At 36.7% G+C, this 26,917-nt stretch overlaps 1 protein-coding gene across 5 annotated transcripts in view; it reads right to left on the bottom strand.

Moving 5' to 3' along the window:
- Nucleotides 1-26,917, bottom strand: part of Rock2 (Rho-associated coiled-coil containing protein kinase 2) — a 94,399-nt gene that overhangs the window by 29,270 nt on the left and 38,212 nt on the right. For 3 of the 5 annotated variants that reach the window (XM_087552329.1, XM_087552330.1, XM_087552331.1), the window contains exons 4-10: nt 16,530-16,667; nt 13,990-14,250; nt 8,913-9,057; nt 6,689-6,827; nt 4,755-4,846; nt 3,933-4,092; nt 2,331-2,395 (exon numbers count right to left, since the gene is read on the bottom strand). In XM_087552329.1, coding sequence (XP_087408455.1) covers nt 2,331-2,363 — 33 coding nt within the window. In that variant the 5' untranslated portion in view covers nt 2,364-2,395; nt 3,933-4,092; nt 4,755-4,846; ... (2 more) ...; nt 13,990-14,250; nt 16,530-16,667. 5 annotated transcript variants of the gene reach the window in all.

The raw sequence follows: 26,917 nt of genomic DNA, 5'->3' as shown, positions 1-26,917 counted from the left end.
TTTTGTGATTCCCTACACTATGAAGAAGAATTAAATGAATCTTGAGTAAATGATAGCTAATTACATTTCAAATCCTCTTAAGTTTTTAATTAGATATGTTTTAAGCCAAGTTAAACTGATTAAAAAACTACCAAATAATAATACATCATTTAAGATATTCCTTTCTTAAAAAATTTACTATTATTATCTTTTTAATGTATGAGTGTACCTGCATGAATTTACAAGTGTTGTCCCATTAGCAGGAACAAAATGCCTAAGACAGTGTCTTCTAGGTGTGGTGTCACATGCCATTAAAGGAGGCAAAGGAAGGAAGATCTCTCTGGGAGATCAAGGCCAGCCTGCTCTACATAGTGAATTCCAGTTCTCATAATAATAATAGTAATACCAACAACAATGGTAGTAGTTCTATATCCACTTGAATAACTGAAATTCAAAAGGATGAATACTCTTAGGCAAAGGCAGCAATGATATACCAAAGCTGAAGTTCTATTAAGTGTGCTTCTTAAATATTAAATTCATCTTAAAAACAGCAAACAAACAACTCCTCTACTGTCCCCAAACAAGTATAGGCTAAGAGCCATTGAGATTGCTCAGCCAGTAAGATGCTTACTGCATATGCATGAGGAACTAAGTAACACATACATAAAGTCAGGTTAGGATAATCCCCAGCATTAGAGAGGGTGAAGCAAGCAGAAGTCAACCTCGACTTGATGGTAAGCTCCAGGTCAGCCAAGCCTACAAAGTGAGTCATTTCCAAAACAAAATAAAACACCAACCAATCAACCAAATAAAACAAAACAATAGCAAAATCAATTTCTAATTCCAGTGCTGAGAGAAGGGAAGTTTGGTGGAAAATGTGGCAGAGACAGGCAGATCTGTGAGGCTTGCTGGTCATCCAATCTAACTTAATCTTTGAGTTCCAGGTACGAATGAGACACTTTCTCAAAAGAAAAGGAGGAGGGGGGTTGGGGATTTAGCTCAGCGGTAAGAGCGCTTGCCTAGCAAGCCCAAGGCCCTGGGTTTGGTCCCCAGCTCCGAAAAAAAGAACCAAAAAAAAAAAAAAGAAGAAGAGGAGGAGTGTGTGTGTGTGTGTGTGTGTGTGTGTGTGTGTGTGTGTGTGTGTGTATGCGTGTGCGTAGAGTACTCAGGAAAATACTGACCGCTAGCCTCCACAAACGTGTGTAAACACATCCAAGCATGTTCACACACTAAGTATTTAAGTAAATAAAGTCAGCTATCTTTATCTTCTTCCAGACAATATTTTTTTAAGAAAATACAGGCTAATGAACTAGTCACTGTAAGTACTTTGGTTGTTTGGTTGCTGTAATACTCTGAACATACTGTTACATGTCCTTGATAAATAAAAACAAAATATTGTATAACTCATATTTTAAACAACAGACTCATAAGAAAAATAATAAAAGGGTACTTGGTAGGAAAAAGGACGGGAAGACTCTTGGGTAGGTGCAGTACTCCAAATGAGAAGCAGACTATGACTAGATTAAAACATGACTTTTTCTCCTTTTCGGTGTATTTGATAACGTACCTCCTGACTTTCCTATTCAGAAAAAAGAAAGGAAAGAAAACATTTCAGTGCTTGTTATATTTTATAAAAGTCTTATATAAAAGACACATCAAAGTCCTTATAAAAGACATAACGTGTGCCATTCCAAAATTATGCAAACAGGCTTTTCTACCTTTCATTAAATTTGAAGACATATTTACATGATGATATAAATGATGTATGTGGTCACAAAATATTTTAATGCTTTGATAAATTGTTCTACATATAAATACAGTAAACAGGAACTCCGAATGTCATCTTTCCCTACTTATGTGCCCCATTGCTTATACTCTTTTACAGCACTAAGATCATAATGTCTCCTAACTGGTATTACAGCTACGTATAAATCCATCACTCTGGCTAATGAATGAAGCTAAAAGCACATATATGCACGAATGATTTACTTCAAATTAGAGCTGCACACAGCATTTTACACTCAAAGAATGGTATCTCATGATTCGTACAGGAGTATCAAGAGAACTTTTAAAATCAGTGGTTTCATGGGGCTGGAAACATGGTCTAGCAGTTAGGAGCACTGGCTGGTCTACAGATGATTAAGATTCAGTTCCCAAAATCCTCCTGGTGGAACTGTATGTGACTATAGTTCCAAGAGCTCTAACCCTCCCTTCTGACCTCCACAACACTGCACTTGATAAACAGAAATTAATACAAGCAAAACACTTATACACAAAAAATAATTTTAGAAAAATCAATGGTATGAGTATTTGAACATGTTACTAAAGTAAATAACAGTGAGAATGAATACATACTTCACTTTTCCTTGTTTGTATTGCATCATTTTCTCTACAAGGTGGAGAATCACTTAGTAACCTGGAAGGACCAAAGGGGAAATTCTTTGCATTACACATTACTCCATTTAATCACACTGATCAAGCTACTTTCAGACCGTGGCCATTCTAAGTGAAGCACCAACTGCTGCTGTGGAGTCACGTCTGCCTCTTCCCAGAAGGCACCAGTCTCACTATGTTAGGACTATATTCTGTAATGTTTTTAAGAAAAGAACATCTCGTCTTTTTTGCAAAGATAACATGAGCTTGATATCACAATTTATAAATCATCTTTTAAATAATTTAACAATTTTTTTTTCTGAGACAGGGTTTGTGTAGCCCTGGCTTTCCCGGAACTTGCTTTGTAGACCAGGCTAGCCTCGAAGTAACAGACATCCATCTGCCTCTGCCTCACTAGTGCTGGGATTAAAGATGTGCGCTGCCACCACCCAGAGAAACTTAACAATTTTTTACACTGTTATTGTTTGTGTTCATGTACACAAACGGGAAGAGATACATGTAGAGATCAGAGGACAATTTGTGGGAGTTGGTTCTCTCTTTTCACCATGAGAGTCATCAGGCTTGGCAGCAAGGCCTTTATGTACTGAGCCATCTTCCTAGTCATCATTTTGATATTACTGTCAATTTCTCTTTCAGTTCTGCCCTTCCCACCATCTATAAACATGGATAAGTTTCCTTTATCCTTGACACTCCTAAATGTTTGTCTGTGCACCATACGTATGCCTGCTGTCCATGGAGGCCAGAAGAGTGCTTCAGATCTCCTGGAACTGGAATTACCTGTGGTGGTGAGCTGTCATGTGGGTGCTGGAAATCAAACCCGGGTTCCCTGGCAGAGCAGCCACGGCTCTTAACCACAGAGACATCCTTCCAGTCCAATACTCTTATTTTATTCAGAACTCAAAATCGTTTTAGAATATTATCATATAAGGAAGGTGACTAACCCAACTTCATTTGTCTGAGATTTTCCTGGTTTTGTTATCTCATCCTACAAAACACCCAAACTTGGGGAAATTGAGACAGCTTACTCTTATCATTACATGTGTGTCCCAAAAAGTTTTTTTCAAACACTTATAACATTTGATTCTAATATTTAACAGTTTTCTGTGGCTTCTTCTTGCTTACCTGTCAAAAAATCCCTCAAAAGAACATTCACTGTGATAATCTGTTTAAAGTCAAATCACATTCTACCTTTCTTTATTATTCTGTGACTCATTAGATAATAAACCCCATCAAAGTCAAGTATTTGTTCTTACTGCATATCTTCAAGAGAATATAGGACAGGGGTTAGGGATTTAGCTCAGTGGTAGAGCGCTTGCCTAGCAAGCGCAAGGCCCTGGGTTCAGTCCCCAGCTCCAAAAAAAAAAGAAAAGGGAAAAGAAAAAAAAAAAAGAGAGAGAGAGAATATAGGACAGTGCTTTTCAATCATTTGTAAGTGAATAAAATGTAATATTCAAACATCAAATGATGAAATCAAATTAAAAGGAGATTAGCTAGACCATTAGGAAACACTTGACAGCTAGGCTATGCTAATAATAAAATTTAACAAATAAATCACATACAAATTTTCTCTAAAGTAGGTAAATCCTATAAAAGGCAGCTGATTTCCCACAAAAGCTTTAGGAATCGGGAAGGTCTCTACATCGCCTTTGTCATCCTCAATGTCATCAAAGTTGCTGCTGTCTATGTCACTGCTGAGCTCAGGCACCACTGGAGCTGCCGCTGTGAGGAAAGAAAATATGATTTCACCCCCAGTCAAAATAAACAGTCAACTAATTTTCATGAGATATCATATTTTATACAAAAATCTAGCAATATATCTCCTATTTGACATGTCATAGAATTAAAACTTTATAAATAATTTATTACCATATTAAAACATGGTTAATATATCAAACACGGAGAGTCTATTAAATTACTCTATGGGCTAAAATCTACAAGTAGCAATAACATATACATATTGTAGGGGATCTTAGTTTTCTACATATTTTAAGCAGGAATATTTCTTACTCTTAAAATAAATCAACATCATATACACATAAAATAAATTACTATGTTTTCTCACAGTACAGTCTCACAAATAACTAGTATTAACTTAAGTACTCAAGTTAAAGGATCATATTCTCTTACAAAACTGCCAAATAAGAAACAAATAATGTTTATTACAAAAAGAATTGGGAAATGTTGCGTGTAAAAGGCACACTAGTTTATTAGAACAATGAGGATCAATTTACTTACAAATTTTGCCACAGGGGGAAAAAAAAATCTCTAGATTTAAAACTGAGTTATAACACACTCCATCAAACACATCTGCTATTTCTGAAGAGAAAATCAATTTATAAGATCAAAAATGTGATGGAATGGAAATACTTGGATTAACTTACTCTCTCTTATGTTATCCCAATTCCACTGATCATTCTTAAAGAAAGGATGCTGTTTGATTTCTTCTACCCCATTTCTTCCAAGTCGTACCTCCCTAAATAATGCAGTTAAAGATTGTATTGTGAAAAATAAGAATATTATTTTTTAATATTTTCACCAAAGCAAGGATTATAAATTTAAATATTTTTACTAAAAGTTTAAGTTTAAATATTTCTCAAAAATAAGCTATGTCACTTTTGCAATATCTGATCTTTGGACAGATTAAAGAGGCATAAAGATGTGTGGTGTATAGTAAACTATATGGGAAACAAACTCTACTTCCATTAGCACTCTCCTGTCAATCAAAAGTACATAAAGCTTCCGGGTTTAAAAATTCCCTCTGCACATGCCAAATTACATCACCTCTTGACCTAGGAGCATGAGAACTTTGGGGAAAAAACTACTCAGACTGCTCTCATAGAAGTACCATTTAAAAATCTCTTTCCTCTTCTTAAAAAGAACACACATGGGCTACAGAGATGGTTAAGAGGTTGAGAGCACTGACTGCACTTCCAGAGGTCCTGAGTTCAATTCCCAGCAACCACATGGTGGCTCACAACCATCTATGTGATCTGGTGCTCTCTTCTCACATGCAGGCATATATGTAAGCAGAATACTAAGTATATAATGAATAAGTAAAAAAATAATAAAAAGAACCCTATATGAAGTTTAAACTATCTATATTTACTGCTAGAAGCTCTCTATCCATTTATATCAAAATCATCATTCTGGGGCTAAAGAGATGGCTCAACTGTTAAGAGCACTGACTGCTCTTCCAGAGGTTCTGACTTCAATTCCCAGCAACAACATGGTGGCTCACAACTACCTATAATGAGATCCGATGCCCTCTTTAGGTGTGTCTGAAGACAGCTACAGTGTACTCATTTACATGAAATAAAAAACCTTTAAAATCATTCAGAATAAAAGGAAAAAGACAAAGAATTCCATTCTCTAACCACCATGAGCATTCCTGAGAAGTAGACAGAAATAGAAATCATCTAATATGTTTCCTGTCTCCAGTAAATTCCCAACTTACACAGCGGCTTTAATGAAATTCTCACTAACCTTAGCAAGCATCACTTTGGTTATATTTGATTTTATCAATATTTGTCGTTCATCAATCATGTAACTACCAAAATTTACAGTTCTTTTCAACAAATGATTAGAGAAGCCAATGGAATAATAATGAAGAGCTTCTTCACTCTAAGGCAGCTTTCACACCTTTGTTCATTCATTTGGTTTTTTTAAGATCATAGAATTTCCAGAACAGACTTGTTTGTATACAAATGCAAATTAAAGAGAAAGAAGGAAATACTTCCATAGTAAACAAACATTTCTCTCTTTTTTTTTTTTTTTTTTTTTGAGGGGTGGGGTGAGACAGAGTCTTACTGTATAGCCCTGGCTATCTTGGAACTCACTCTGTAGACCATGCTGGACTCAAACTCAGAGATCTGCTTGCCTTTGCTTCCTGAGTGCTGGGATTAAAGATGTGCACCACCACATCTATATCACCACACCTAATTTTAAATAGTTTTTAATTGTATAAACTATCAAATATTTATCTGTTAAAACTGCTGCCCTCTTATCAGTTATATAATCAAGAGTACTATGGATTATTACATTAAAGGGTACGACGAGAATGACATAAATTTTATCTTTCAAATGTAGTCATTTACTAAATCATATATGTATCTCTATAGACACAAGGATTGAGGTAGAAATTAGATTATAATTATGATATAAGGTAACTAAACACTAGGCCTACAGGCAAGGAGTCAGGGACTAAACCGGAATTAAACGCTAACAAGAGGTTGACTTCACATACAGACAAAGCAAGCACGTTTTCACTTCTGCAAATTTTAAAGGAGAAAGGGTTTCTCTTTGTGTGTATTATTACCTGTCTGTTAAGAAGGCACATATGAGATTCTTCGCATGTTTAGAAATTTCTGTATCTTCAGGAAAACACAGTGAATTTTTATGATCCATAATTTTGCTGTAGGTTCCTACAAGTGAATCTGCATAAAATGGAGTGTCCCCTAAATTTTAAAGAAAGACAGCAATAAATAGAAGAATCCAAGTTAAATTTTTTCACATAACATTTAAATATATTGTGTTTAAATCCATCAAATGACCAAATGCCAAGAACAACAGTGAAAATGAAGACATATACAAATAACTTAAAATGTAACCACACCAATGACCTTCTACTCTACTCTTGAAAAATAAATTTGTCTCTGAGTTTTCTCTAACTATAATATTATATCTTAGGGTCAGGTGTAGTAGCCCACACCTTTAGTCCTGGCACTCAAGAGGCAGTGGCAGACAGATCTCTGTTCAAGGCCAGCCTTGTCTATATAGCGAGTTCCAGGATAGCCAGAGTTACATAATGAGACCCTGTCTCAAAAGACAAACAAAAAATATATATCTTAACAATCTATTTGAAAATAACTATGTGATTCATCTCACAATGATGGTGAACACCTTTAATCCCAGAACTCTAGAGACAGAGGCAGGCAGATCTTTTATGAATTCCAGGCCAGCCTGTTCTACATAATGAGACTCTGTTTCAAAAGAAGAAAGAAGAAAAACCAACAAGAAAAAAGAAAGAAGGAGAATGAGGAATATGTGTCTGTTTATGTGTTAAGTTCAGGCCAGTCAAGGCTTCATAGATACTGTTTCTTTTTTTTTTTTTTAATCTTTTTTTTTAAAGATTTATTCATTTATTTATTATATATAAGTACACTGTAGCTGTCCTCAGACACACCAGAAGAGGGCATGAGATTTCATTACAGATGGTTGTGAGCCACCATGTGGTTGCTGGGATTTGAACTCAGAACCTCTGAAAGAGCAGTCAGTGCTCTTAACCACTGAGCCATCTCTCCAGCCCATAGATCCTGTTTCTTAACAAACAAAAAAAATCTAAGAGTAGTTCTCTCTAACTACTCTAACTACTGGAGCAAATACTAAAATTTATTTAAATATTTAGTCAACCATTTAAAATATCTACAATAAATATTAGGAAATCTTAAGGTCCATCAACATGGCTTAGTGGTTAAGGGCATGCAGTCCTCTTACAAAGGGTCAAAATTCAGTTCCCAGCATAGGCATTTGTGATACATGCAGACAAAATAAATGTCTTTGGAAACAATGACCTAAACTACGGACACTGGAACAATAGCTCAGCAGTTAAGAACATGCATTTGCTGCTGACTTTTCCAGAGTTTGTTTCCCAGCACCCAAGCATGAGGCTCACAGTTGTCTAGAATTCCAGCTCAGCTCCAGGAGAGCAGATTAAAAGATTAGTGAAGGCCTTCAAAACCTGTGAGTTTGTTCTTGCTCTAATACTGCCTTAATTTTAAAAGATCTAGTGATGAGTAGTGACATGTATCAATGCAACCCTAGCTAACAAGAGGCTAAGGCAGGGGATTCTGAGTTTGAGGGCAGCATCAGTTGTTTGAAAATATTTATAAAAAATAAGAGAAAGATCTACTGGAGAAATACTTCCTACCAACATACAGCATACTATTTTCTTTTGATGTTGGACTTCTTTTCGATCACTATGCTAGTCTCATATCGGAGTCTACTTCATTTATTTATATACTAGCATGCGCATGTGCAAGCATGCACAGGTCACGCTCATGAGTGGAGGTCAGAAGACAATTTGCAGGTATTGGTTTTCTTCTCCCCACACTGGAGTCCTGGAGAACAAATCATCAGGCTCCACACATGCCTTTACCCCTTACACCAGTGGTTCTCAACCTTCCTAATGTTCCTCATGTTGTGGTGACCCCCAAACACAAAATTACTGCTGTTGCTCTTTCATAACTGTAATTTTGCCACTGTTATGAATCATAATGTAAGTATGTGTGTTTTCCAATGGTCTTAAGTGACCCATGTAAAAGGGTCATTTGCCTACTCCCATCCCAAAGAGGTGAAGACCCACAGGATGAGAATCAGTGACTTAAGTCTTCTTACCATCTTCTACATCAGGTTGTAGTTCAGGTTTTCAGAAATTCCTCCCTAGAACATGGCAATTTCTTTACGTTCTCCAATTCCTGGACTGAACTATCAAGTGTTATGAAAAGGGTTTTCAAAACAAAAAAGTTCAAATATTGACTTACCTACTAACATCTCAAAAAGGAAAACACCTACAGACCACCAATCACATTCTCGTCCATAGTAACCATCACCTCCTTGTGATTTCAGAACCTCAGGTGATATGTAGTCTGGAGTTCCAACTGCTGTATCACAATGCACCATGCCTGTCTGGGTAAACAACAGAATTAAAAAACAAAGCCAAACACTAAGGGTGAACACACACACTGACCATTTATTATCAGACAGTGCCACATATCACTTCCAATAGAATACCACTGCTGACGTGGCTTCAGGACTCAGGAATTATATACACCACTGAATGCATAGAAATATCTGCATCAGGGAGAACATATTTGGCAGTGATTCAACACCTTTACCTGTGTTCTGTTTTCTTGGGTAGTAAGACACTTTCTGTGAGTACATTCTTAGAGTATGTATGTGTATGTATATAACATGCACATGTTCGTGTGTGTGTGTGTGTGTGTGTGTGTGTGTGTGTTAGAGTGTGTGTAAGCCATAGGTCAATGATGGCTGCCTTCTTCTATCACTCTTTCCCTTATTATTTGAGAAAGTCTCTCACTGAACGTTGAGCTCAGTAACTGACTGAGCTAGTTACCAGTTACTAGGAGATCTGAACTCAGATCCTCACACTTGACAGGTGAACCATCTCCCTAGCTCCTCTAGAGTCTTTTTGACAAAGCTAAGACTCATCCATCACAGGAGAGGAAGGAAGGAAGGAGAGTAAGAGAGTGAGCATGTACGTGTAGCACATGCGCACATAAGCATCACAGTGCTTTCTGCTAAGGGAAATCATTCTAGCAATGTAAAGCTAAACACAGAGCTCCTTTATCCCAAGTTCTGTCCAACTTGTAAAGATTTTCTAAATTAATCCAAATGCCCTTCACTTCCTCTCCCTGCTAATGGTACACCACCATATTTCTTACAAGAAAACTATACAAATACTAACATGCTACATAGATATTAGGGCTAAGGATGTAGTAATGCTGGAAAGTCTACCTAGTGTGTAAAGCCCCAGGTTCATTCCCCATTACTACACACTACCTCCACAACCAACAACAAAAAGCTGAAGAGCTAATGTAATATGACCTTGGGGAAAAGAAAGTTCAGCGTGTTTTATGGACGTGATTTATGCAAATGTTTAAATGCTATAAAGCATGTTAAATATGAGAAATTAATTTCAAAAATAGTATTTTATGTATCCTTAATATGGCAGAATAGAATGTTATTTCTCCAAATATACCAGCAAATTGAGAACAGAAGTCATTTGAATATGAATTGATAAAAGAAAATGCTTCTGTAGATTATTACATAGGACAAAAATAAGAAGACAGACACATTAAAGGACAGGACACATAATTTATTAATTTTTGTACAGTGTTGAAAATTGAACCCAGGGCTTTAGGGAGTCTAGACAAACACTGCACTACAGGTGGGGAGTACTCAGCTCCTACAATTACCATTCATCAATCACTATTCTGTACTTTACAGTTTGTTGAAAACCAGTAAGGACAAAAAGGGTAGAGAGAAATCCTCATAAAACCAGAGGAAGCTCCACATATAAAAAAGTGAACTTTTTTTTTTTTCACAAATAACATAACCATGGTGAAGGGCAAGAAAAAAATAACTAATCTAAGGAGTTTTGGAAAAACTAGCTATTTTATCAGGACATCTTCAAGTCAAGAAGCAATTAGCAAATCTATTTATTACGGTAGTGAGGGCAGCAATTATGAAACAATTTTAACATACACTAGGGTTAAACAAGTTGTTTTTTTTTTTTTTAAGGCCGTAAATAGCTAATATGAACCAGAAGGGAGTTTTGTTTGTTTGTTTTTAGCCTTTGAAAGAAATTACAAAAAGAGAAGTGAAAGACTAGACTGGGCCCTGCGGTGTTAGACTTCAACCAGATATACCAGTGTTAAGTGGTAGCACTTGACATTATCTATAAGCATAGAGACCCAAATATAAGCATGGGGGCATGTGGCTGAATACTGGGTGTTATAACTCATACCTCCTAGCTCTATCTACTGACTGAGCCTGAAAGTCATGATACCTTAGGAGCAATAAGCATATCTAGCAATCATACAGGCAACTACAAGTACCATTTCTAATAAAAGAAATCAGAGCTTCTTGGAGTGGCTCTAGGGGTAAGAAAAAAAAAAGGCAAGTTTTTAATATTCCGTAGTAGTAAAATGATAGAGAATACACTAAAGGATATGAAGCCGACCTAAGCAAACTTCATAAAGTTAAGTAACACATATGAAACAATGATAAATCACGACAACTTTATAGCTCTGAGGCATTGTCACATGACAGGACCAAGAGTCATATTTTAAGTGGCTTTGTATGAGGTGTGAGCTGGAGAACATAACTAGGCATTCATTTTCAAATGGCTACTCAAAATTACTTTGATTGGGAACTGGACAGGCAGGTAAAAGTACTTGGTGTGCACAAGTGAGTACCTGAATTTCAATTCCTAGCAACCAAGTAAAAAGCCAGGCGTGGCAATACATGCCCAAAACTCCAGGTGGAAGACGGGCAATGCAGTGGGAGTCTCAAGATTTATTGACCAGCCAGTCTTGCCAAACAAACAAGGGAGCTCCAGGTACAGTAAGAGACTTGGCTTCAAAAAATAAAAGTAACATAGAAGGCTAGGGAGACAGCTCAGTAAGTAGAAGTACAAGCATAATGATAGCATATGATTTGAACCTGAGCTCAAAGCCTTAACACTCACACAAAAAGTCAAGCATGCTTCTATGTGCTTGTAATCTCAGCAGTGGGGGATGTTGAGAGTAGGAGGCAGGTCCTGGGAGCTCACTGGTCAGCCAACCTAACTGGTTAGTGGTGGCTCAGTGAGAGACTCTGTCCCAAGTTAATAGGGTAGTGGGTGATAGAAGACATCTGACCTCCTCCATTGGGTTCCTCATGGAGGTGCACAGGTGTACACACACACGTATGTATTCATGCACACACACAATCTAAATAAAATAAAATGTGGAGACAGAAGATATTTAACATCCACTGTCAGATTTTGCACTTCTATTCAAAGGCAAGTGTACCTGCACACACATGCATGTGCCACACATACACCCAAAAAGTAACTTTAAATGTAGTAAGTTGGATGATTTCTAAATATATTTGATGATTTGTCATTAACAAAATATAGATCAAGAGAGTTTACTAAAAATTTAAAATTGGATCAACCAGAAGTCTTGGGTTTGGTCTTATAAACTATTCAAACTGCCTTTTACAAAAGTAGAAAACAAAAATTTTAACGGAACTCACACTTTCATCTGCCCCTAACTGCACAAGCCTGTCTAGCTGGATTCCCTTAGTTATTATTCCCTTGGGTACTAATTATTTTCATTATAATTACAAAGGTTATTTTTATCTCTTTTATTTATTGATTGATTGATGAATGAGGGGCACACAAGCATACAACTTGCAAGAGTTGGCTTTCTGAGACCAAGAGTTGGTCCACGTGAGCCCCAAGAAGAGACTTGGTGGCAAGTGCTGGCTGAAGCTATATAACATACAGCTCAGAGCTGAAAATATAGAATACAGCAATTATTACCACCTTCATTTTTTTAATGTACAATTTTGAGGAAAATAGATTTTTCAGAAATAAACACAAGAAGAAACATCAGAGATTAAAACTGAAGTCCTGGGGCTAGGGAGAAGGTTCAGCAGTTAAAGAGCACCAACAGATCTTCCAAAAGGTTCAATTCCCAGCACATACATGGGGGGCTCACAGCCATTTCCAGTTCCAGAGAATCCAATACTACCTTTTGGCCTCTGACATAACATAAAAGAAAGTAAAGATCACTGAATGTCTATATTCAAGGATCAAAGGATGTCTATATTGCTGACAGACTACAAAAACCTGAAGGGGTATATAGACTTACATAGACTCTATCAATTTATCTTCTTCCTCAATTGCTGAAACATATAAAAATCACTTTTTCAGATGCACACCACCAAGCCAGAGGTTAGGTTTGGTCACTGAGTTCTAGTTGGTCTCTGATACAGAGACAATAATAAAGGAAAGGCAAATAGTGACAGAACTCAAACTCGCAACAGTATTATTCACCCAACAATTACTAGAAAATTAAGAGTCCTATGTAATTTTTAAAAATCCATGCCTGTGGACACTCCAGATGTTTTTGTGCATGCACTATTGCTGCTGTTGCTGCTGGTGGTGGTGATGGTGGTGATTCTGGAAGGTTATGAAAACTACACCAAGGTGAAATTCGGTTTCCTAGAGTCACAGATTACTTACTATTTATAATCTATCTTCTACACAACCCTACTTCAGCAGGAATTAGTAGTACAGACAAAACAGGACAAAATGTAAAATTATATAATCAAAACAAACCAGTAGCACGGTTATGTTTGAAGTTACTGTTATTGAACCAACTGTAATACAGAAGAGTAGTAAGGTGTGAAGCAGCAACTGACTTCTTCATTTTTGTATCCCCACCTTTCTCAAAAGGAAGAAAAAAACATGGAAATAATAATGGTAATAGAAATACTCCTGAACCTGAATTTAAATTGTGTAGCCAAATTCTATACACCTAGACCATTACTAACTAGTTTTGATTAGTAACAGATGTTTGTCAAGAAGATAAATGAACTGAGCACTGATATTCATTCATCAATCCACTAACAGAAGTATTTTACACCTTGATGAATGAATTGTAAAGGAAATATTCTAAATGGTTTTGTCTTGGGGCTGTTATGCCATTGTCAAAGCAAAGTTCATTTTTACTTAAAATTACAAAATTCTGATTTGTATGTTTCTTAAAATATACACACAAACACACACATGCACACGCACCCACCTCCAAAAAACTAGGACTAACAAGAAGACTCAGCAGGTAAAGGTGCTTGTGGCACAAGCCTGGTGACCTGAGCACAGCTCCAGAACCCATATGCGTCAGAAGGGGAGAACCGACTCCAGAGTTGTCTTCTCACCTCCACATGCTCACCATTGCATGCGCATGCTCTCTCGCTCTCATACACATAAACACAACAAATATGAATAAAACCTTTACAAAACAGCATATTTATTGGCTTACTTACTTCATCCATTTTCATACATGTGCCAAAATCTGCTAATTTTAGATGTCCGTGTTTATCCAATAGCATGTTATCGGGCTTCACATCTCTGTGTATTAAGCCCATGGAGTGTATTGCATCCAGTGCAAGCACGACTTCAGCAGTATAAAACTTGGCCCACTTCTCAGGCACATCATAATTGCTCATCAGGTTAACAAGGTCTCCACCTGGCATGTACTCCATCACCATGTACAGATACCTGTCATCTTGAAAGGCACAAAAGAGCTGGAAAAGGAAGAACAAAATTATACTAAAAACAAAGCTATGAACAAAATGAAATTCTCAAAATTATTATCACTAGTGAAAAAAAACAGACTACCACTAGATTAAAATTTATGAAATCCTTTTCTTCTGGATCAGGCCTATTTAATGAGAAAATAACAGAATAATTTTATATGGTTACTTTTCCAGGCATACAATAAAATGTGCATAAATAAATGTTTTCCTCTCACAGAAAACACAAAGTAGGAAACTAAATAAAAAATTTTAAAAGATATAATTGGAACAAAGGAGACAATATCTCTCTGAAAACTAAACAAAGTATTGCTCATACCTTACACAAAAGTGAGCTGGAGGTAAGAGCCGCTTAGAAACATCTAAAAGATGCCAATTCAAAAGACAGAAGAAATAAGTCCCATTTCAGTGAGAAAAGAAATGAGTAATCAGTAGCCAGACTTGGGAGAACCAAATCCTCTTCTCTATTCTTTATCCTCTTATTCATGATAAGCAGCAAGCAGCACTGGCAAGCTACAGTATGCTGCTCCAGAAAGACAGAGTGACCACAACTCCCAAGAAAAGGTGTATCTATAGCCCAGCAAACAACACAGGCCCCTTCAGTTCCTCCCTGGAAACAAGCAAATAGAAATGGCGGCAACCAGACACTATTTAAATAATCAAGAGATCCCTTTTTCTCAGTAGAGAATCTATTCAGGAGAATCAAAGATCAAAAGATAACAATATATGGAATGGAAGTGAATGAAATTTAAAGCTTGAAGTGGGACACTTCAGTGTTATCCTCTTTTTTCTCCTCTTTGAAACAAATTTCCTTACGTAGATCAAGTAGAACTCAAACTTATAAAGAATCCCTGTGCAGATCTCCAAGCACTGGGATTACAGCTATATCCACACACCAGCATCACTATCAGTCTTTATTAAAGCAAATTATCAAGGCCCGTAATTACACACATATACACATAATATAGTGTGAATGTAGATGTCAGAATTTCTAAACAATGGCTACGATTAACCAAATAAAACCAAAAAGGAATTTAAGGCTCAATCTCATTTTCAACTTTATATATTTGGGTGTTTTGCCTACATGTATGTAAGTGCCTGATGTCTGTGGAGTTCAAAAAAAGGGTGCTGGATCTCCTGGAACTGTAGTTACAGACGGTCAGAAGAGCTGCTACGTAGGGGCCGGTCAAATCTGGGTCCTCTGGAAGAGCAGGCTGGCTCTTAACGGATGTAACATCTCTACAGTTCTCCTCAGCATCACTTTTTAAAAGCAGTACTAATGACCTTTTAAACGACACAGTCATCTATGTGACCTTAAAATAAAAATCTCGGGGTTGGGGATTTAGCTCAGCGGTAGAGCGCATGCCTAGTGAGCGCAAGGCCCTGGGTTCGGTCCCCAGCTCTGAAAAAAAGAAAAAAAAAAAAAACAAAAAACAAAAAACTCCATGCTGCCTCTTTCAAGAAAGGTATGATGGGCTGGAGAGATGGCTCAGCGGTTAAGAGCACCCGACTGCTCTTTCAGAGGTCATGAGTTCAATTCCCAGCAACCACATGGTGGCTCACAACCATCTGTAAAGAGATCTGATGCCCTCTTCTGGTGTATCTGAAGACAGCTACAGTGTACTTATATATAATAAATAAATAAATCTTTAAAAAAAAAAAAAAAAAAAAAAAAGAAAGGTATGAAAGTCCAGCTCATTTAGGCACTTAGAGCACACACTGGTATGTGGTTCATCTTACTCCTCATCCTTGCTCAAAACATCTACAGATTTAGATACTGGAGTTAAATACCATATGAAGAAGCAAAGCTGGTAGCATATGTAATAGAAAAAGAAGCAATATATCAATCAATTTTTAAATAGTTATGAGGCAGAATTAGGAAAACTGACATCATATGTTACAGAAAAATATATAAGGACTGTAGAATTTATAAGATGGTTCTATAGAAAACTCTTCTCCCATTTAAGATAGGCTGAGAATGTCATGAGGTCTAACTAACCTCAGTATGTACAAATCAGTGTAATGACAGGATGAATTCAGAGTGGTATACTGTCTGATCATGTAAAATCTACATATAAAATGATTAAGAAAGAAATAGTTTCAAGTAATAGTTTTTATATGCCATGTCTATACAGATATTCCATCAAGAAACATTAAACAAGCATACTGAATTAGGTCTAATAAAAAATAATTACACTTTTTACTATGCGAACAAAGCACATAAAAGTCTTCTGAATAGACACCTTAACACAAAAAGTTATCATGCTTACCTGAACCACCCACGGACTGTTAGCAAAAGCCATAATATCTCTTTCTTCCCAGAAAAAAGCAGAATCTGATCTTTTTATCATTTCAAATTTACTAAGAAGCTTCATTGCATAAACCTTCTGTGATGCCTTATGACGAACCTGTGAATTTAAAGAAAACAAAAAAACAAAACCGAGTAATACTTTAATTGCATAAGGAGAATGACAGTACTGCAATGCTGTTAATAACTAGCTGCAAAGCAAACTGACCCTCAGCCAAGTGAATGCATGTAACACCTTGTTTCCAGGTAAGACTCAAAAGCAGAAGTATAACACTTACCAGGGAGAATATCTATAAGAGCCCAAATATTTCAGGAAATATACCTTTTAATTAAAGTTAAGTAAGCAAACATCTCATTTTGGATAAAAAATTCCCACAGATTATTTAAGCTAACCATGTTTTAGAAAATAAGATGCCATTTAATAGTCGATTTCCAAGAAATGTTTACTGAGGGGGGAACAAACATCTTTTAGTCTGAAACATCAGTGTTTATGTGTATATGCTGTGTGAGGGGGTGCACATCATTCACTATATGAACATTAATAATCTAATAGGTTAGTCTGCAAGAGATAACCTGATTTTATTACCTCATTCTCATTTGTTCATAAGTATCTGTTTAAAAAATTAGTTTTCAAAATAAAAAAAAAAAACCCTAACAATATAGTTACTTGATTAATTCCTACTTTGCCTAGTAGAATATAAATTTCTTCAGAGTAAAAATAGGGTCTATTTACAACCATTTTTTTCTTAAAGATTTATTTCATGTATGTGACTACACTGTCACTGTCTTCACACGCGCCAGAAGAAGGCATTAGATCCCTTTACAGATGGTTGTGAGCCACCATGTGGTTGCTGGGAATTGAACTCAGAACCTCTGGAAGAGCAGTCAGAACTCTTAACAGCTGAGCCATCTGTCCAGTCCCTACAACCATATTTAATTCCCAGAACACACCAAAGTATCACAAAGAAAAGAAATATAGAGTCTAAGTTATAACAGCTAACACATACTGTATAATAATAAATAACAACTGGTAACATACACAAAACTAAACACCCAAGGTTTATTCTTGAATATATCTATTTCCTACAGTTAGTTGGTAAATGGCTGTTCCATCACTCAAGCTGCTCCAGCTAAAAATTCCTTTGTCAGAGAATCATCCAGTTCCACCTTTAACTTGTTTCTAATCCAGTCGTATCTAGTTATTCCCTTTTGCTGCCAACCAGGTCCAGCATCTTTTACTCCAATTGCTACTAAAATCTCAACTGTTTCCTCTTCTATATCCAATCAGTCCAATGAACCATACAACAAACCAGTTCTGGTCCTCAGCTTATCTCTTTTGTCTCTTTTGTCTCTTTTGTCTCTTTTGCATATGTGCTGCTCTCTGTGAAAAGCCCTTTTGATGAGTTCAGTTCCTGACTCCTTCAGATCAGAGTTCAAATACTGCCTTCTCATGAACACCTACTGATCAAGGTACTTTACCTTTAACCCACTATCTCCTTCTCCTGCCAGCATGTCCCTAACTCATTTTCTCTTCCTTGTCCTTGCTCTATTTCACTTACGAATCTTATATCTTTTAAAAAACAACATTTGTCTCTGAGCACCAGAATTTAATTCAATGAAGATAAGATCTGTGCCTATTACAAAGTACATGCCAGGCACTACTGTATTTGGATACATTACATTAATCTTTGCTTTAGTCCCAGTGAGGTATCCTTTCTACCTGTCAGAATGCCAAATATAAGGAAGACCCAGAGAATTCACTCTGCCTGGGGACAGAGCTGAAGCTAAAGGTGGCAAGCTGAGACTGGAATGCTCTGTGCATCCACAGTCTACACTATTTCTACTCTAAACTCCAAGTTAGCATCACCCACCTTAAACAGAGCCAGATCTCACACCGGCCCAATATCCCAGCCCAACTGCAGTTCTTTCTCTTTCTGGAAAGCTCACCAGCATTTGGTCTCAGGGTTAGAGGAAGAAACTAAGAAAAGATGAAGCTCTTGAACACAATGCCTAAAGTCCTGACTAGCCCAAAGTCATCTTCCCAATTTAAACCTTGTCCTCTTGTTCTTGTTTATACTTTAAGAACAATTCTTTTAGTCCCTCTAATATAAGAATGATCCTTTCTTCTTTATATATTTTTCATTAGAAAATATATCAGTCCTGACCACCTCTCATCCAAGGACACAGCTTCTTTTCCACTCAGCTGAAATATGAAATCCTCAAAGAAGCTTCCTCTGACTACCCAATCAAATTAAGAACCTTTCTGGGGCAAAAAAAAAAAAATCTTCATGCCTGTTTTGATTTCTACTAATCTCCCAGTGACAAGTTCAATGACAATATTGACAACAAAATACTGTTATGGTTGGGTGGTCACCAAACCTGAAGAATTGTACTCAAGGTTGACATCACAGCATTAGGAAAGGTTGAGATCAACGATCTAGAACATAGTTCCTCCTCTAATATGTATCAGCTGCATGTCCAGGAAATTAGTTACTTTATAATTTTGCTACTATTAATGTAAATATCTGAAATGCAGGCTATCTTGATATGTGACCCCTGTAAAAGGGGTCTCTGACCACCAAAGGGGTCACAAACAACTGGTCTAAAGTAAGCCCTGCTCTACCACTACCTAACAAAACCTAACGGTAAATCTAAACAGCAAAAGGGAGCAGTTTAGCTGAAGGCTGAATCACATCAAGGTAAAAGGACTTGGATAGCAGTACCTTGCTCTTTCCACACACCTACTCTGACAAAGTATAAAACTGAGCCTCTACAAATCAAGGATGGCCATTCAGTAAGTCACTGAACAGACTATCCGAATGAAAACTAACATTCTTCAAAGAGATTAACAAAGCTCAAACTCTCTACTCCATATCCACAGGATATAGCAAATAATTTAAAACTTACGAAAGAGATAAAAGGAAAAGCATGAGCTATCAATAAGAAAAAAGAAGTCAAAAGAAAATGTTAGGTTTAGCTTTAAATTTTTCTTACAAATAAGTATAAAAGACATAAGTAAAAATAGCTCTTATAAATATGCTTAAATAAAACAGAAATAATAGAAATCAATTAGAAATTCTATAACTAAAAAATATATAGTGATGAATGAAAACTTTAGAAGAGCTAAATGGAACAGTGATTAAATGAGAAATACAGCTGGACAGTGGTGGGGCACCCCTTTAATCCCAGCAGGCAGAAGCAGGTGAATCTATGAGTTTGAGGCCAGTCTGGTCTACAGATTGAGTCCAGGACAGTCAGGGCTACACAGAGAAGCCTGGTCTTGAAGCAGGGGAGTGGGTGTGTGTGTGAAAAATTCAGTGAATCTGAGCACAAATAAATTTGAATAAATGAATGTGATTAGACTGGAGAAATCCAAGATAATTTTAAGCTAAGATATGTGTGAATATATTGGCTAAATATACCCATTACTGAATTATAGAACAACTAAAAAGCAAGACACAAACTTATGTGGTTTAGATATAAACCCGACAGGTAGAAGATTAAAGGAAAAGCAAACATATTTGCCATGGGAACAGCAAGGATAAAATGTTACAATAGAAATGAATGTATAGAGTTAATAGACTTACAGCAGACAGTCTTTATCTGAATGAAAGAGAATACATCAAGACCTAAGAGGCAGAACAGCTGATCTTTTTGAGTTCTAGGCCAGCCTGCAATACATACATAACGAGTCCCATACTTGAGGGGGAGAGAACAGAAGGGCGCACAATTCTAAATGTTTGCACCTTTAATAAATGAACTTGAAAATTCATGAACCAAAAACTAACAGAATTAGAGAAAGAAAACTGTGAATCTCTATTTTCTGCTGAAAAAATGTAACACTCCGTGTCAGTAATTTGATAGAAAAACATATAAAACATTCTTTTATCATTTCTCCTTTAAAAATGTTTTGAAATGTTGTAACACTACAATGAAAATGGTAAGTCCAAGAGGTAACCATGTGGTGACAAGAGCTGAAGCTTGTATTCATCTTCTGTGCTGTTACGAGGCAATTACAGCAATCCCTACTAGATCTGCATAGTGGAAGAAAGTTTATACAACACTAAAAATATAGGCACCAGAAAAAAATGTAAGAACATAGAGAAGCCAGGGATTAAAGGATGACAGTTGGGGTTGGGGATTTGGCTCAGTGGTAGAGCACTTGCCTAGCAACCGCAAGTCCCTGGGTTCAGTCCCCAGCTCCAAGAAAAAGGAAAAAAAAAAAAGGATGACAGTTGTAAAGCTAGAAAACTATACCACAGCAGGCACACTGGCTTTCTAATAATTTGTATTCAATAACCAGATTATCTCAAAGTAAGTAATCATAAAAAGACTATGAAAAAATTTTAGAAGTTAACGCATTCTTAACTTTCTCTAAAAACAAATTGAATTTTGAATGTTCTGTAACTTCATTAGAGAAAACAATCCACAGAGCATTAAGAGTCAATTAATTTGTTATTATATTCATTATTTATATTTAGACCATGACATACAAAATTCTGAGAATGTTGTTGTACAGTGGAGCTAAAGAACTGAGGCTAAAAGTTATCGGAAAGAAGACAGTCATTCATTTGAATAAAAAGTATACACTGAAGCCCTAAATGGACTTCTGAATGAGAAAATGTTTGCTGTCTTCATTGGTGGTGCAGTTACTCTCCCATCTTATGCTCCTGATAATCTTAGAGATGTGCTGTTTGCAGCCTGCTTCCTTAGCTGCTTTCAACAGAAACATGCTTCACTGTGGAACTGCCCAGTGGGTGGCACAACGCCAAATATTGCTACCTCTATCTATAAGACTTTTAAACTCTTAAGAATGTTTCGGCTATAAGGCTGAATTTCATTTAAACGCTGGGCTAGGACAGTTACTGGCTCACAGCACAAGGTAGGAATCACTACTTCTTATCTCTGACATAACTCACAGACATCAGACTTACTCATGCCAAATGTGTACAGCATACCTTTAAAATTCATTAGCAGTGATGTGACAAAGTAGTATAATAAAGTGCTGCTGCTACTTTAGGAAAGCTGATTTCCACTCATCTTCCTCTGAGGATGTCTCTGAGTTATTCTAGCATAATCTCCCTCAGCATCTTTGTAGACTCCCCTTTATTCTCCAGCTCCTTCTCCTCTATTCAATATAGATGGACAAATACACGAACAAACAGTCAGACACAGTTGCTATTCATTGTCACACTGAACAGAGTAATGTTTAAAGACATGGATTCAGATGTAAACAAACCTGGGCAAAGGCAGAGATATTCATGAACTAGGTGACAAATTTACTGAATGCCTCTAAATTACAAAGCAAAGACAAAATGAGAGATAATGACTATAAATTCAGCATACAGTCAATAAAAAAATTACCTAATTCTACCACAAATGGTACTTCTACTATGTTATGCATGTGCCCCTTTTACTAGTCTTATGGTACTTAGAGGACCAAAAACAAAAAAACAAAAACACTTCTCTTAACAGTTCTGTTGGTTATAAAGAGACTGTCAAATTCCTAGTTTTTGAATTTGAAAATACACTGACTACAAAACACTCTCCAACTGAGTATTTATGTGTATAGGAGGAAAAAAGCACTCTCCCCTCAAAGGGAGGGAGAAACAAAACACTAAGCATGGCTATATCCTAGCCAATAGAACTTAAGCAACTCCTCTTTTCTCCCTACCCCATAATTTCTATAGTTAAGATGTACTTCTTTGTAAGACAGGCAGACACACAGGCTGACTTAAATAGATGTCAGATTTCTAAATGAAGCTTAAGAACATGCTTAGGATATTCTTAGAATCCTGTTGACAACTTTAAAAACATTCTTACTAAGACATGTCATTTGAGACTTTCAAATTTATTTACTAGTAAAATCATATTTTTTAAGAAAATTGAATGTGTGTATTAGACTAAACTGGAGTAATGCCTGATGTTAATGAAGCCTCCACCAAAGACGCAAGTAAAACAATGCCCTCACGCTGTCTGTTATGGCAGCCAAGACTGACCAGCAGAAACAAGGACTATGAAAACATCACAGGGAGGGATGTTCAGAGAGAACCTTATAAAGAGTAAAGATCCAGCTTTACTTTAAAAAACAAATCTGAGTTCATATGAACAATCTTAGAGAATCGTGTACGCACACATGCAATGCAGAGAATGAACGGACGGTGGCTATGTAGACTGCTCTTTTCTCTCTGCTTCCCCAGCCAGTCTTTTACGCTATGTTCTCTATTGAAGAAGACAGGTCCCAGGGTATGGATGAATATTTTTAGATGAGTATCAATTACTGGTAAGGTCAAAATGTTTGAAAGATACAGTTCTTGTTTTAAAAAAATAGTTTAAAGGAATCAAAATATCAACATATAAACTACAAGGTAAGATGTAATATTAAAAATAAAATAACATTACGTAAGACATGGAGAAGAAGTTTCACTCAGACGTGAAAACAAGAGAAACAGTTAATTTCTGAGAGGCAGAGTAAAAAAAAAAAAAAAAAAAACTGTAGGACTAAAAGGTAGACAGGGAAACAAAGCACTCTGAGCCGTTCACCTAGAATGAACAGCTAAGAAAGGTGACATTTTAATTTTAAAGTTTCCTTTTTTTCACCCCGTGTGTGGGAGTGGGGGGTGGGGGACATGACTGCAGTGCCTGCAGAGGCCAGAAGGAAGCATCAGATCCCCTAGAGCTGGAGATAAAGTTATGACACCAGCAAGAGTGATGGGAAGCACTCTGGCATCCTCGACTTGACCTGCTAGGCCATCTCTCCAGCCCTATGAATGCTGACATTTCAAAAGAGGTCCCAGCAGGCCAGGATAAAAGTATCATACTATTTTAATAAACTAAGTAGAGAGGGATCCACAGTTACATCACATCTAGACTTGTCTTTCCTTAACTCAACATAGGTAGAAGCAGAAATAATGAAAACTAACTCATATGATATAAAAGCTCCTAAAGTTGACTCAATGTTCCTACACCAGGATTGGGAGTAGACGTGGTACCTGAGAATATAAAGATATAAAACTATGAGGAAATGCCTCCAAATAGTAACATCAGTCCAGGTGAGTATACACAGAGTCTTTAATACACATGGTCCTGAGAGTCTCTCCATTAGTACTTCACAACTTGAGATCAACATTTGATGAAGCACTAAGCAGAAGAGGAATAGAAAGCAACTTCATATATGAGATAGCTTGGATGAAAGTAAAGCAATGGATACTGAGAAAAGTGCAGACTAAGTTTAAAATCACAAACTATAGGATCTAAAAAATTATACGTAAGACATTAATTATGACTCTGCGTGTCTGTGTGGCTTGAGTAACTTGGGAAGAAGAAAATCAAGTGCTCTTTTAACCACTGAGCCATCCCTATAGTCCCTTTTTAAATTACTGGTGTGTGTGTGTGTGTGTGTGTGTGTGTGTGTGTGTGTGTGTGAGAGAGAGAGAGAGAGAGAGAGAGAGAGAGAGAGAGAGAGAGAGAGAGAGAGAGAGAGTGTCTGTGTGGGTGGCTGCCAGAACACACATACTTTGGAGATAAGAGGGTAACTTTATGGAGTCACCTCTCTGCTTCCACCTTTATGCAAATTCAAAAAATTAAATTTAGATTACCAGCTTTACCCACTGAGCCATCTTACAAGTCAGAAAGGATTTTTAACTGACACTTTTTCAACAGTCTCAAATGTTTCTAATGATCAAAATATATGATACCAATAAGCTGATTCCCAAACCTTCCAAGAACTGATATGAAAAGAAATTTCTGTTGTTTTTCATGAAATCTGATATTGCCATGGTGGCCCTATGTAATATACCTATGCACATCTAAAAATCAGATAATACCTGACTTTTTAAAAGTAAAGGCTGGGGCTGGAGGTATGGCTCAGTGGTTAAGAGCACTGACTGCTCTTCCAGAGGTCCTGAGTTCAAATCCCAGCAACCACATGATGGCTCACAACCATCTGTAATGAGAGCTAAGGCCCTCTTCTGGTGTGTCTGAAGACAGCTACAGTGCACTCATATATAATAAATAAATAAATCTTTAAAAAAAAAAGTAAAGGCCACTTGAATACCTGACAAGAAAGCTAACAATCATCCCACTACTCAGAACTAGAAGCACAGTAAGAGACATGAATATTCAATCTAATTTATATTAATATACTAATACTGTTACTAATACTACCAAGCTGAGAGAACTAAAGCCTGGATGACAGGAACTAATATGCTGTAGGCAAGAAATAGCAGTTGTTAACACTGATTCTTCTTCCTCAGTATTAGATACTCCACACAAAAGTGTCTATTAATGTTTTTACTACTGAGGTCATAGGCCCTAGAGAGGAAGCTATACCTTTTTCCTGTTATTTATTCTTTTTTAACTATAATTTAAAATTTTTTCTGGGTATGGGTGTTTTGCTTGCATATATGTCTGTGCACCACATGAGTGAAGTGCCCGAGTCCAGAAGAGGGTGTCAGATGCCTAGCAACTAGAGTTACAGACAGTGTGAGGATTCAAACCTGTGTCCACTGGTTAAGGGCAGCCAATGGTCTTAACCACTGAGCTCTCTCTCTCTCTCTAGCCTCCCCTCCCACACCACCAACATTTTTTTAATTACTTATTTTATCTTACGTATGTAAGTGTATTGCCTACATGTATATATGTGAACCATGTGTGTGCAGTGCCTGTTAAGGACAGAAGAGGGCATTGGATCCCCTGGGACTGAAGTTACGAACCCCATTGTTATGCTAGAAGCTGAACCAGTGTCCTCTGGAACAGCAGCAAGTGACTATAACTGCTGAGCCATCTCTCCAGCCCCATACCGCTGTTGACTCAAGAACCTTCTTGTATGCTACGGCATTTCAGTAACATTTCAAAGTTACTCTTAGAATGAAAACTTATTTGTGCAAATTGGTTAACATTGTCCTCTATGGTAACTTAACCTACTTTCAACTTAACCAGATAAAGTATTTCACATGGAAAGAAGAAATTGTGTTATCATGAACTTCCTTTTACTAATCTCAAAAATCAAAATACATCATAAAGATGTGTTAAATTGGAACATTTTCCCCCTAAATCCACCATACTAATTTACTACATACAAATCAACTTCAAAAGGCTATATAGATGAAAGAAACACAAGAACATTTCTTTTATAATCTTTAAATATGCTTGCCTAGCTTATGTGAAGCCTTGGGCTAGGTCTGATCACCATGTAAATCAGAGCATGAGGATGTGTGCCTATAAGCCAGCACCTGTGAAGTGGAAGCAAGCGAATCAGAAATGTAAGGTCCATCTTCAACTACACACTGAATCCAGGCCAGCCCAGAATGTAGGAGATCCTGTCTAAAAAACCAAATGAAAAAACAACTAAAAGAAAAACAAGAGTAGGTCAAGATCTGACATTCATCTGTCCAAAATCCAACCCAATTTCTTTTCTAATTACAATATCTTAAGTATGCAGAAAACAATGTATTTGTATAAAATATGTGATTTGGCAATTAACCCTTAGGGAGTCCTCCTAACTAGTATTGCTTATTACTGAACTTAACTGTCATCCATTACTCATCTTATTCATTAAGGGCTTAATCATCATCCTCCAAAGTGACCCTCACAAAATAGGTATTACTGTCTCCATTCTTCAGATCAGAACTTGGAGAAGAATTTATGCTTACAGTGATCACTGTTTCTCAATGTCATCAAGAGGATGTTAGGTTCAAAAAACTGGCAGTATGCTTAGGTACTAAAAACAGGAAAACCATTATAATAATATAGTATTTACTGTTAAAAGTTATAATAAGTTATAATTTCACCTAAAAGATAAAGAATTTCTTCATTGTGATAGATGTGCAGGTATGCATGTATGTATGTGTATGTGTATACACATGGGTTAGATAAGTGTGTATGTGTGTATTACAAATGTGTATATATATGTATATATATGTTATGCGTTATGTATACACACACACACATATATATATACACATATATGCATGTAACATCTTGTTAAACAGAATGCTTTCAATCTGATCATTTTTCTTGTTTTTGAAACAGGGCCTCACTATATAGTTCTGATTGGCCTAGAACTGTATGCCAGGCTGGTCTTGAAATCAGACTGTCTCAGCTTCCTGAATGCTAGGATTAAAGGCATTCACCTTCAAGTCCAGTTCCAGTCTGACCATTAATGAAAACATAGCTCTCATATAGTTTTATACCAGAGTATAATATAGTATAATGCTAACTTCTAAGCAGATCACATGTAAAACCAAACTGGCAATATTCTAAATCACTGGTGTTAGTGACAGGCTGCCCCTTTTAAAGATAGAAACTACTGAGGCTCTCAGAGATGGAATGACTTGATTAAAGACATAA

Source organism: Rattus norvegicus, chromosome 6, assembly GCF_021556685.1.
Source record: "Rattus norvegicus strain SHRSP/BbbUtx chromosome 6, alternate assembly SHRSP_T2T, whole genome shotgun sequence".
In the NCBI taxonomy this organism is placed as follows: Eukaryota; Metazoa; Chordata; class Mammalia; order Rodentia; family Muridae; genus Rattus; species Rattus norvegicus.
This window is presented reverse-complemented; position numbering and strand designations above follow the sequence as displayed.